At 39.4% G+C, this 13,288-nt stretch overlaps 1 protein-coding gene across 7 annotated transcripts in view; it reads left to right on the top strand.

The window, feature by feature from the left end:
* The window catches only part of MGAT5 (alpha-1,6-mannosylglycoprotein 6-beta-N-acetylglucosaminyltransferase), a 371,902-nt gene that overhangs the window by 319,169 nt on the left and 39,445 nt on the right, over positions 1-13,288 (top strand). For all 7 annotated transcript variants that reach the window (XM_027835555.1, XM_027835550.1, XM_027835549.1 and 4 more), the window contains one exon: positions 68-217. In XM_027835555.1, the coding sequence (XP_027691356.1) occupies positions 68-217 (150 nt within the window). The remainder of the gene's footprint in view (positions 1-67; positions 218-13,288) is intronic.

The raw sequence follows: 13,288 nt of genomic DNA, 5'->3' as shown, positions 1-13,288 counted from the left end.
AAATTATGACCCATATTAATAGAGTGCAAAACTAAAATAACATATAATGTGTATTTGTGTTCTCTAGAATAAGAAAGAGTACTTGGACATCATTCACACGTACATGGAAGTACATGCAACTGTCTATGGGTCTAGCACTAACCACATGCCCAGCTATGTGAAGAATCATGGAATCCTCAGTGGACGAGATTTACAATTTCTTCTCAGAGAAACCAAGGTAAGCCAGCCTTGTGTTAGAAGCTCATCCAATGGCCATATTTATGAATTTGTTTCTAATTATTCTTGAATTTGGGGTCAGGCCTTTCTTCTTCCTGTGTGCTGTGGAAAGCCTCTAGAATGTTATTTCTAGGGAGTGACTTTCTATGAGAGCTCCAGAGGTTTATAGATGACAATTACATCCATTATGACGAAGTCTTTAGTTGTAAGGAAGAGGTCACTGAGCTATCCGTCCCCTTGCCACTCAAGGCTATTTCTCCTTCTGCCTCTTAACTCGTGATAATTTAACAAGTGTTCATTGGATGTTACAAACATGGTAGAAGTTCAGAAGAGGGAAAGGATCAATGTGGACTGGAACGATCAAGAAGGTCTTCCTGGGGGAGCCTTGAGCCGGGCCATAAAGGGTATATAGTATATCAGTATTAACAAAGAAGAGGAGAGGGCATTTTAGGTAGGGAGGACAATGTGCATAAATTACAAAATCACCAATTTTGAAAATTGGAAGAGACCTCAGCTGTCACTCAAGGAACACCCCTTATAATTAATATGCCTGATAATTGGTTGTACAGCTGCTTCTTAAAGACCTCCAAGGAGGGGGAACTCATGATTGGGAAGTTCTTCCTGACATCAAGCCTACATTTGCCTCTTGACAGCTTTCATCTGTTTCTCCTGGTTCTGCCCTCATTGGCCAGATCTAATCCATCCTCCACATCAGCCTTTCAAATCCTTGCATACAGTCATCTTGCCCCCCTCATTCATTCTTTTCTCCAGGCTTAATATACCCATTTCCTTCAACCAATCCTCCTCTCTTATGAACTCAGTGCCCATTACCATCCTGGTTGCTCTTCTCTGGACACATCAGCTTTTTAATATCCTTCTGAAACCCAGATCCCAGAACTTAAAATGGAATGTGCCTTTTTGGAGGGGAAGGTAGCAGGGAGGAAAGGGAAAAGTGACCATTGAAGACACATACCACCCAGAGTGGAGACTTTGTGTTGGGAAGTAATAGGATGTGTAGGGGAAGCCAGATTATAAAGGGCCTTGAATGCCAGGCAGAGGTGTTTAAATTTTATTTATTAGGCAACAGGGAATCATTAGAAGTTTCTGAGCAGGGAAGTAATAATTCTTTTGGTAAATTTATGAGATGCTCACTACCAGTTTAAGTGAGAGCCAACATTGCACATTCTTCCCATCTCCTGAGTTGAGGTGACTTCTAGGAAGCTTTTGGTTAAGCCTTGATTGACAAGTAGTTTATTTGATTAGTTTTTGCTCACCTGTTGTTAAGTCCTTTGAGTGCTGAAAAATGGCCAAACTGATTGTTGTTCATAACTAAGTGGTGTAAGGGGATTTGAGAAAAATAGTTAAAGGTTCCTTTTGCACCCAACCAGCTTGTTCTATGTATTTTATAGGGCGTGAAAATAAAGTATTTCATAAATATATTCTCAGATCATCACATTTAGCTGCAGAGAATAAATATGTCACAGTCAACTAATGAGAGAAAACTTAAGAGATTTTTAAGGCATTATGGTCCAGGAGAAAAAAGCACATACCTTGGAGGCAGAAGAATAGTGTTCAAATCCGGCTTTGTCATTCATTGTTTGTGTGACCTTAGGTGAATCATTTAATCTCCCTGGGATGCAGTTTCTTCATCTGTAAAACAAATGGGATTTTACTTGTTGACTTCTGAGGCATCTTTCAATTTTAGATCTGTCTTTCTATGATTCTGTGGCCCAAAGCCACTTGGCCATTGTCATTTATCTTCTTAACAAGATGTTGATATACATGTCCATATTCTAGGGAGAGAGATGCTCAAATTGAGGAGAGGGTGCATTCCCCCTGAATTACTCCCATTTTCATATACCTATGAAGAGACTAAGGCTCAGAGAGAAGTGATTCATCTAAGTGATATGATAATTGGTAGAGTCAGGACTTGAATCCAACTATTTTGACTCTGTGCCCTGTGTAGTGATGTTGTTGTTATTGTTTTCCTACTCAAACTTCAGTTTTTCTATCTGTGAAAGGGAGATGATTTCCCCCTGTAGCGTGTCATGAATGAGATAAAGCTGATGAGTTCTTTAGGTCCTTGGACAAGGACAGATTATATTCTCAAAGTTGTTCTCATTAACACTTTGTTGCCCTAGGATATAATTTTTCAGTCTGGCAAATATTCAAATAGTCTGCAAAGCCCAGAGAAATCCCATTATATCATTTTTGCCACTTGCTTCCAGCCTGTACCCCAGGGCAGAGAAGGATACAATCTGTCCTGAGCTGAAATCCATTGGATGAACAAAAAGTCCCTGCCCTTTGGTGGCAATGCTATTTTTGCCATTTGCTTTACTATTTTTTCCCCACGTGGCATGTTAGAAAAAGCTCATCCCCCTTTAAAATAACATTTGGCAGTGTAGTTGTTTGGTAGTGTGTCATTACTGTCGTTCACACCTCTATTAACTTCATGAATGTCTTATTCAGCCTCACACATTTAGAAAGAATACTCACCCACCACCTCTGGCATCTATTTCCTGTCACTTGGTGGGGAATGGGCCGAAATAGAGGCCATCCAAAGCCCATGAGAGAACAACAATAGAAGTATTGGTGCCAGGACACCTCTGAGACACAGACGTGGTCAACAGAGCTGGACCATGAGAAGCAGGTAATATTTGTTCTAGGAAACCAAATGCCTTTGGTTTCTAGGACTGGTCCAGTTATGTATTACTTCTTGATCTTGCTAGAGTATGTCCAAATACCCTAAGTGGAATTATGGCTGAATCACTTAGCCACTGTGAAGGAAATCAGCCAGTGTATAGCTGAGGTGATTTTTTGCGCATGATGCTAGCAATAGCTGAAATGAATGAATCTTGAGTTTTGAAATAATGACACTAAAGACCAGTGGAGCTTTGCATCTACAACCCATTCTGCCCATAACTCCTTCCTCTGTGTCTCCAGGCAATTTAAAAACAATTTATTCTGATCCACGTTAGAGGTGGGGAACTGGAAATGCAGAAAAGCAAATGCTACTGGAATGAATGGAATCCCTCACTCTTTTCAGCTCTTCATTATTTCAAAAGAAAGTGAATCTGCTGCTCCTTAAGAGGGTTAGAGCCACATAGAAATGACTGGTGCTTAATCAGCTTCTGATTCATTATTTTTCATGATGAACCATCTTTCTGCATTTCTGAGCCGAGTGCAGGAAACCCTCCGTTCAGCAAAAATCTGTACCCAGAATGCCATTAGCCAATGGGTGTGTCATTGGCACTATCAGGCTGCAAGTCAGGACAAAAGGTCTTTAGTGATATGTTAAATCTGAACCAAAAGAGTTGGGGTGTTTAGTGATTCTGAAGGACAATTTTGACAGAGAAAAGGATTTTGATGATTTAATTGCTTCTCAGAAATCTACAAAAGGGTAATTCCTAACACTAAAGTCCAGTAGTAAAATTCAAGCTAGGAAACCAAGATTCATGAGGATGGCCTTGGAAAGCACTTCCCTCATTCCTCCTTGTTTTCCAATACAAGTGTATCTTCTTGTTAATGTATCTAGCCTTAGTCCCTTCCTTTCCATTTCCCTGTCCCCAGTCTTGATGTCACCTTGGTATGATCACCAACCCTTCTTAGAAATTAACTAGGGGAGTGGTATCCCACACTGGAATCCAGCAAACAAGGAAGAATACTAGAAGAAGCAGAAATAAAAGTGCCTATAGAAAAATGGAAGGAAAAGGAAACAAGCATTTAAGTGCTTATTATGTGCCAGGCACTGTGCTGAGCACTTTACAGATATCTTATTTATGAAACCACAAAAGCTAGTCTCTACGTCCTTTAATTTTAAGTTGTAAAGGAATGATGGACCATGCTCTACAATTGCTCTGTCAGGGAAAGATGTCTTCCTGGGCACTTCCCTCTTCTTTCTGCATGACACTTAATTGTTTTCCACATGGAAATAGCTCCCTCTATGACTAGAGCAGATCAAAGAGATGCAGTTTGATATTCAATTACAGCTCAGTAGAATCCCATGGGCCACCTGTTAGCTTAGAAACCAAGATCTTGGCGCCTAGTTCAGCAGTTTATAAAATTTTTTTTTGTCATGGATCCTTTTGGCAGTCCAGTGAAGCCTATGAGGCCTCCTCAGCATGTCTTTAAAAGCATAAAATAAAATACGTAGGCTTACAAAGAAAACTAATTATATGGAAATACAATGTGTGTGTGTGTATATATATATATATATACACACACATATATTTATATTTGTTTATATGTGTATGTATGTATGTATGTATATATATGTGTGTATATGGGTGTGTACACACACACACACACACACACACACACACACACAGAGTCAAGAACCCCAGGTTTAGAAATCTTGCTCCTAGTGCCTTTAGCAACTGTTTTTCATCAAACTATATCCATGAGAGAGGATGGTCATGGTGGCATGAATCCAAAAGCTATTTAATCAGTATCTACTTTGTGCAAGGCACTCTGATTTGCCCTGAGGGAAAAACAAACATAATTAAGAATTATGACTTGGTCTCTTACATTATGGAACTTATTCTATATAAGTCTATATTTATTCTGTATCCACATATATGTACTTGTCTTTTCCCCCAAAATGTCAGTTCTTTGTGAGTAAGGATTGTTTCATTTATTGAATTTCTATCCTCAACACCTAACACGGTGCCTGGTACAAAGCAGGCACTTTGTGTTTCTTCATTGAATGATTGATCTAGCAGGGGTGCTATGTCATACTCACAAATATGCAATATAACATAATAAGCTGCAATTCTGTAGTATATGTACAATAGCAATGCAGTAGTTCTAATGCAGAATAGGAGTTGGTAGGGGTATAAGGGAATGATAGGCAAATACTAGGCCTGTGGAAGGAAAGATCATTTTACACTAAGGGATCAAGGAAGCTGTTATGGAAGAAGCAGCATTTGAGGTGGGTCTTAAAAGATGAGTTCTAATTCAAAAAGTAGAGATGCAGTAGGGGAGGGAAGGAGTATACTGGGTGTAAGAAGTGTGAGCATGAAGCCAAGCAAACATGTCAACTGGGAGGGGCTCTTCACCCACTTGCCCAAGATAAGATTTCATTGGATGAGTACATCATGATTCAGTGATTGTCTATTTCTAATCAGAAATTCCAAATATGCGAGCATTCAATCTCAAGGACAGTTTTATCCAGTTTCTTTCAGCTCCCTGTTTTTTTAGATTGGGCCCTTTCCTATTAGGATAACTATATTTAGCAGATTTCCTTTCAATGAATGATTAGCATTGTAATTGACACTTCCAGCGAAGCCCTTAGTATGAGACACTTCAAGGACATCAGCTTTTTCAGGCCATGAGGTGAGGGGTCTCCTGAATTAACACCCCTCTTTTTACCTGTGCTCATTGAAAAGTTCTCTCATTCAATAGCACATGACCCATTAATGATTAACAGTACTTCCTGAACACTTGGAAAGAAATATAGGAAAGAAACAAGTGTTTTATTATAGCCTCTGGATTTTGTTTTAATTTGGCCACTTTGCTCTCCTCCTTGTCCCCAGTTCTCAAATTAATGAATCCACCATGCAAGGCTTTGTTTTCATCCTGGGGATTTCAAGTGACTGAAGTCTGGGGTTGTTTTTTCAAAGAGAATCTAGGCAGCTGAGTACAACAAGCTTGGCCTATCCCCAGTGGACCGATCTCTAGGAAAGGATCTGTGGTTTGGCAGTGACTTTAGCAGGCTTCAAGCATTAGTGACGTAAAATAATACCTTTTGTCTTCCTAGCATATTTGGGGCCTTCTTGCTCTTCAGTGACATTACATTCTAAAAGAAGTTTTTGGAGATGAAATAACCCAGCTGTCCAGCAGGCCTTTCAGCAATTGGCACCCTTCCTTTCAATTCTGGGTTCCCAAGGAGAGGAGCATCAGAAGTCAGGGAGAATCTTACTGCCCTACTGTGCAACCATGGGGCATCACCTTCCTCCTTTGCAAAATGAGTCGAGTGGCTAGTCTGGGTGAAGTTCTACTGAATGTAACATTTTGTGACTCAGCTCATGTGTACCTTAGACAGTGCATTAGTTTTACATGCACACTTAACTTGGTTAGTTCCTGGCGCTACCCCAGGAGCATGCCCTATTATCTATTTACACAGCAGTTTTTATAGATACCTCTTGTAGGTAAAAGTGAGTAACAACTCACATTTATATGGTGTTTTGCAGTTTCTAGAGTGCTTTCTTCACTATGAAACTAGAGTGTCAGCATATTAGAACAGAGGAAGCAAAAACCCGCCAGAAACATGTGACTTCTGTATAACATCAGACTGAGAAATAAACTTTGGACTTGAAGTCAAGAGCCTGTCAGTTGACATAATCTCTGAACCCCGTGTCAGACTCTCAGTTACACACCTTTCTCCAAGAACTTTGAAGTACGGGGCAGTCCATGCTATAAGGTGTGAAAGAAATCACAAACACATATTGTAAGAAACACTTAAGAAAAATATTCTCCTTGCTCCATACTCACCCCATCTCCTTATATGCATAGCAAAGGCTAGCATTAGCATTTCATATAAAGCACTGAAAAATTGTATGTAATCATATGCAGAGGAATCTGGACTTAGATTCTGTCATCTGGGTACTGATTTGTCTATTCTTCAACAATAGGGAAAAAGCATAATCCCTCAAACTTTCATGGCCTGAACAAGTTGATGTCCTTCCTAAAATGCCTTATACTACGGGCCTAACTCACCTGACAGTCTCATTCATTACAGTGAAACCTTCTTTTTTTTTTTTTGGCTAGGCAATGAGGTTAAGTGACTTGCCTAGGGTCGCACAGCTAGTAAGTATGTGTCTGAGGCTGGATTTGAACTCAGGTCCTTCTGAATCCAGAGCCAGTACTCTATCCACTGTACCACTCAGCTGCCCTGAAACCTTCTTAAGATAGTAATTTGGGGAAGAATAGGCCCATTATAAAAAACAAACAGACCAAGGAATCAGCTAAAACTTCTCTTGAAATCACATACCCATATATTCTAAATTTCCATTTCGAAATGAACAATTAATGAGTCAGGATGCATTCATCGAATGAAGCCCTTACCTCCTTATCTTGGCAGCTTGGGCAAGTGGATGAAAGCCCACCCCTTGCTCAGTGAGTGCCAAACATGTTTGTCTACCTTCACACACATGTTATTTCATGTACTTAGAATGTCTCTTCTTGCCAGTGCTATCTCCCCTCTCTGCTTAGTAGTTGTGTACTCAGAAAGATGAAACTAATTACAGTACTATACTAAGCCGGTCAGAATTAGGAAAGTAAACATTTTTCAGATGACTCATACAGTATATACCAAAGCAAATGCAAACTATTTGGCTTATCCGGGCCGCCCCTTTCCCTTTTCCTGTCCCACAACATGAATGATTTCATAACTAACTGAGTCCACAGACTCTTGAAAAGTCATCTTGACTTCCACTTAAGAGTCCAAATATTGTCTATGCCATTAAAAAAAAACCCAAAATACCCAAACCTAAACTCTTGTCAATTCCATTTCCCTCATCACTTAGGAAGAGTCCAAACCTGAGCAGTTTTTCTAAAATGTTTGTTCTTGTGCAGCCGGGTCCCAATAATGTGCTATGAACACAACGGATGGTACTTCTGTTTTCTACTGCTTAGGATTGGTTAGAAGATTTAATTTTATAGCATGTAAGGCCTCTGTTTAGAAATGCATATTGAAGGAGTTTGGGGCAAGCAGCCATAGAGATGTTTCTTCATCTGGAATATCCTCATTAGATTTCAGACCTCTGAAGGGTAGAGATAGCATAAATAAAATATGCTCAGTTTTTAGCTGAATAGGGCAGCTCAGCGGCCCCTGCACTTTAATGCATACTTGCATTTTTGTAACTTGGCTGCATGCTAAGGATGCTGAGGAAATATGCAAGTAGACAGGCAGTTAGGGGATGTCAGTCGTACATGCAATCTTTCAGATTACAAGCGTGTGACAAAATCCAAATGCATATGAAGGCTTATGAAATACCTATTGGGGTTCACAAATTGCACAACCCAGAGGCCACTCGATGTTCTGAAATTAATGAGCTGTGTGAACTTTGGCAAGCCCTTATGCTTCTCTGAGCTTTGCTTCCCAAAATTCTAAAATTCAGGGCTTGGATTAGAGAGAATCTCTAAAGAAGAAGTCCCTTCCAGTTTTTCTGATTTTCTATGTTAACACCCTGCAGTGACATAGGAAGAAAGATACTGAATTGGAAATTAGGAGACTGTTCTAGTCTACATTCTCTCATTAACTAGCTGTGTGACTTTAAACTAATCATAACCTCTCTGAGCCTCTCTTTCTTCATCTGTAAAATGGGAGCAGGGGTGGACTAAATAATCATTAAGTCTCCCTTTCCGCTCTACCATTCTATACTTCAGTGGTACTCACATGTGTTGTTTGACATCAATGGACCTGGCTACTCCATTATTAATGTTACAAAAAAATAGAGCATGTTCAGGAAGCAGGGAAAAGAGTGACCTGCTGGGAGGAACAACTAAAAACCCTTGTTTTGATGTTTCCAAGTAGTTCATTTCCTATACCCTTAATTAGCACCATGAGAAAAATTGTTGAAGAGAAGTCATGTACTGTTGTTTAAGCTTTGCTTTAAATTGCCATGGTTTCTGTGAGTCAGCGAAAAGATGTATTTTGTGGGGACTTCATGACCAACACTCAGCAAAGAAGATGGTACCAATTCAGATGTATTCAGATATAATTAAACCTCAGGCACATTCAAGTCCATTTAGCAATAGCCCTGAATACTTTTAATTAATGGGTTCAAATTGGTTGGTCATGGGAGCTTATTTAAAAAAAAAATCATTCTATTTAGTAGTCAAGCACCGTATGTCTTATCTGTTTTTCTCCAGAATTCTTATTTGCAATTCAGTGCAATGCAATTTGCAATGAAGGTTTCAACACATGCCCTTATTTACAGAGGTTATGAAGCAGTAAGAACTTATATCTCTGACTCAAACCTTTGGGGACACAGTCTGAATCTTCTATTGCTCTCCATTCCCAAGAATGTCACAGATCTAAACAACAATAGCAGTAAACGTTTTTTAAAGCATATACTTTGTGAGAGGCATTGTACTAGATGCCGAGGATTCAAAAATAGGGGGGAGGGGATCACAGATCCCTGGCATTGAAGAAGGCAATAGGGGGAATGCAACATGCACACAAGTAAGTGTGATACAAGATAGAAAGTGAATGGGGCAAAGGGAAAATTCTCTTAAGGTATTCTCAGAGTTCTCTCTAAAAATTTTACAAAAGACACATCATTTTCAAATGAGACAGAGGTTGGGGCCATTTATCAAGGACTGTTTTATGGAAGAAGTGTCTTCTGAGCTAGACATTAAAGGAAGAGAAGAATTTTGATAGATGGATTTGTGAAGGTGATAGGTGCTTTCTAGTCATGGGGAGTGGTCTACATAAAAACATGGAGGAGGAAGATTGCATTTTCCACTGGAGAATCAGGGAAGAGGAATATATTAGATGAGACTGGGGAGCCAGAGGCAGAAAAGTAGAGGATAAGATCAGAAAAGAGTTTGTTTCAAAGGTATTATGCATGAAGGGAGTAATAAGGCTGGATGGGTAATGAGGAGGCCTTGTATAGGGCCTTGGATGCCAGGCTACAGATTTTGCATTCAGGGAACCACTAAAAGTGTTTGAACAGGGGAGTGACAGACTGTCATAAATGTAATTTTTGTAACTGTTTGACATGGGTTGGGAAGGGAAGAGACAAGAAGCAAGAAAAGCAGTTAGAGAGCTAATACAATCATTTCAGGTAGAGTATGACCCAGTAGTAGGCTCATAAATGTTTAATAACCATATCTCCAAAAAAAAGGATGAATGAATGGCAAACTTTTAATTTTCATGTTCATTATTAACATTTTTTTCCATCACTTAAGTCTAGACAATCAAAACAATAAATCAAGACTTTATTTGTATCACTTGCTGATTTCTGCAGTGTGAATGCTCACACTGATAATTTAAAAACCAGCTCTCAAGAGTCCATATAAGCTGCCTCCAGCACGCTCCTAAATGTGACTTGTAGATGATTGTTGGTGGTATGATCAGAGAGGAGAAAATGAATCTAAGTCATAATGGAGGCAGAATTAACAGATGTTGGTTATCTATAAGGGAAGGGTCAAGAATGAGTTTTTGAGCCTGGGTTAATGTGTATTGATGATACACACACACATACAATGTTAGGGAGATAAGAAGGTTTTAGAGGTTAGCTGGTGAGTGAAATTTTAAAAATATTGACTTTGAGGTGCTGGTGAGACAGAGGTAGAAGTACAACTGCCAGTAAGAAATACAGAACTCTATAGGTCAGGGAAAGGATTGGATGTACAGATTTGGAAGTTGTATAAAGGTGATCATTCAATTCAGATCTTCAAAGGAAACAAAATACTAAGAGAAGACAAGGGCTTAAACTAAATCCTTGGGTGGTGTAAGAGATGGAAGGGGACAATAGAGAATACATAGAAACAATAGGAGAAAAACCAGAACAGAATACAGAATTAAGGAACAATAAAGTATCAAGAAAGAGGAGACAGTCAAATTTGATAGAAAGAGCCAGGAAGAGGACTGGAAATAGGCCATTGGATTTGATATGCAAGGGCCTTTCTAACTCTATAATCCTAAGATTCTTGTCACTTAACAAGTCAAACTTTCTACTATCAAAATCTGTTAGAGAAGTGGAAATTCTCCCTACGATATAGAAGCAAGTAATGGGTATCCAAAGCTATCCAGAGAAAGAACCTTGGCCAGCTCCAAGGCCTTAAATTGGTCAAGGGGAGAATCATTCTTGCTTCTTCTCACCGATGTCTGGTATATTCCTTGAATTTTTTTTTTCCTTGCAGGTACACTCTTTTGTCGTGAATATATTCCCACTCCTAATAGAAGACAGTATAAGTTGCTGAGATGTGGCTAACCTGTAGAGGGAGAATGCATTGTTAGATCTTAAAGCCATATCAGCTATAACATTTACTAAGCACTTATGATATTCAAAGCATTGTGCTAGACCCTAGGGATACAAAGATACCATCACAGCCCTTCTCCAAAGGTAGGGGTGCCAAGTTTACAAAGGAGAATAAGATACGTCCTGTTAGAAATTTGAGAAGGCTGAGATCATTTTCATCAGAGGCAGTCAAGATAGACTTGTGAAGGATGTAGTACCTGAGTTGGACCTTGAAGGAAAAGAGGAAGGAGATTGGAAATGAAAGGACATTATTCCAACTATGGGGGAATTCTGTAAGCAAAGAAACAATACCCACAGAAGTCAGGACAAGATTGTTGGTAGATTAGTGATGATATTATAGGATTCTGAGCCAGAAGGAATTTTGGAGGCAGCAAGTGGAAACCCCTCATCTTTCAGAGAAGGAAACTAAGTCTCAAAAATGGTTGTAACTTTTCATATAGTAGGTGGTCATATAGTAGGTGGCAAAAGTAGATTTGAATTCAGGCCCTCTGACTCTAAATACAGTTTTTTTCTTTCTTCTTCCTCTCCTTTCTTTACTCCTTCTTTCACTCACCCCTTTCCTTCCTTCCTTCCTTCCTGCATTCATTCCTGCCATATTTACTGAGAAAATATATCAAGAACACTCTCCCCTGCACCATCTTGGTCCCTCGGGATTTCTTTGTATCATAACATATTGCTTCCCTAGTCCAATTGTACAAATCAAGGAGATATGTGAAGAGTTTAGATTATATGAAAAAGGTTGGGATTAGATCAAGCTGGAAAGGACAATGGGTGTTGATATATTGAGAGGCCTTTAGTGTCAAGATCAGGAGTTTATATTGTGTTTGGTAGGCAAGGAGGAGCCACTAAAGAATTTTGAGTAGAGTTGTGACATGATCATCACAGAGCATTAGGAAGATCACTTCAGGAGTATCTCAGAGGACGACTTTGAGAGCAGATAAACAGGAAGTAAAGACACCAGTTAGGAGGTTATTAATAGTATAGACAAGAAGGGATGAAAGTTCAAACTAGGGTGAGTGCAGTGGAAGTGAAGAAGAGGGCTGATTAAGAGATATAAAGATTAAAGTTACATAATTAGCTGGGTTGGACCCTAAGGTGAGAGATCCAAAGATGAGTAGATGACCTTCCCCAAGGTCTGCAACCTGGATTCTAGAAAACTCATATATAGAGATCTAATGTGGGAAGTATCAGTCTAGGTGGATAAGTGATAACAGGCAGATGGCTAGCCCCTTTGGGTATATGGCTAGATGAAAAGTAAAGCTTCCCCTCCCTGCTCAGAGACTATTAAGTGTTTACTTTTCTATATTCTCAGTATCCCCAGTGAAGGTCACCATCTACTTTCTCCTATCTCCGTGATTTCAGGTTCTTTGGGGGAAAGGAGTAATATCTCCCCGTAATTGCAAAGTTAGGTACCCCCTTCCTTCAGGGAAAAAAAAAGCATGTTACATATATGGTTGTAGACTAGTCATTATTTCTGAAAACTTTTAAAAGAACTTGAAATTTTGTTTCTTTCCTCAACAAAATTCTAAGCTCCTGGCTTTATTCAGATGGGACCAAATGTCCACTTCTGGAATTTGACTGAGGATTGAAGGGATTCCAGATCCCTTGATACTGTGGTGAGGTGAGGGAATAGGAAGAGGAGAGAGAAGAGGACAGTTATTGCTTAGGGCTTTTTAATTAATCCACTGTAAGTTACTTCCCCATTAAACCAGCTGTAGAGGCAGAGAAGAGTAGGGGAAGGAGAAGGAATCCAATTCATAAATATAGTTCTAATTCAGCATCCTTCGCTCCAAGAGCCAGGAAAGTGAGAGGTTAGGTTCTTGGCATTCTCCATAGTTATTGCAAAAGTAAATGATCCCCCGTGCAATGTGATCTGTCTTAAGTTGATTTCCCTTTGGGGACAACACAATGGGTTTGCTGATACCATACTTAATATTTATTGTTTGAATACACTCCATACTATACTTAGCACACTACCAAACTCTCCAGAGGGTAAGCCCTCACCATCTGGGAACTTAAATTCCTAAGAAGACATGTCAGACGGTAGAATTGGCTTGTGCCAATTAAATCCTATTTCATTT

Source organism: Vombatus ursinus, unplaced genomic scaffold (assembly GCF_900497805.2).
Source record: "Vombatus ursinus unplaced genomic scaffold, bare-nosed wombat genome assembly UNPS02014816.1, whole genome shotgun sequence".
NCBI classification, from domain to species: domain Eukaryota; kingdom Metazoa; phylum Chordata; class Mammalia; order Diprotodontia; family Vombatidae; genus Vombatus; species Vombatus ursinus.
This window is presented reverse-complemented; position numbering and strand designations above follow the sequence as displayed.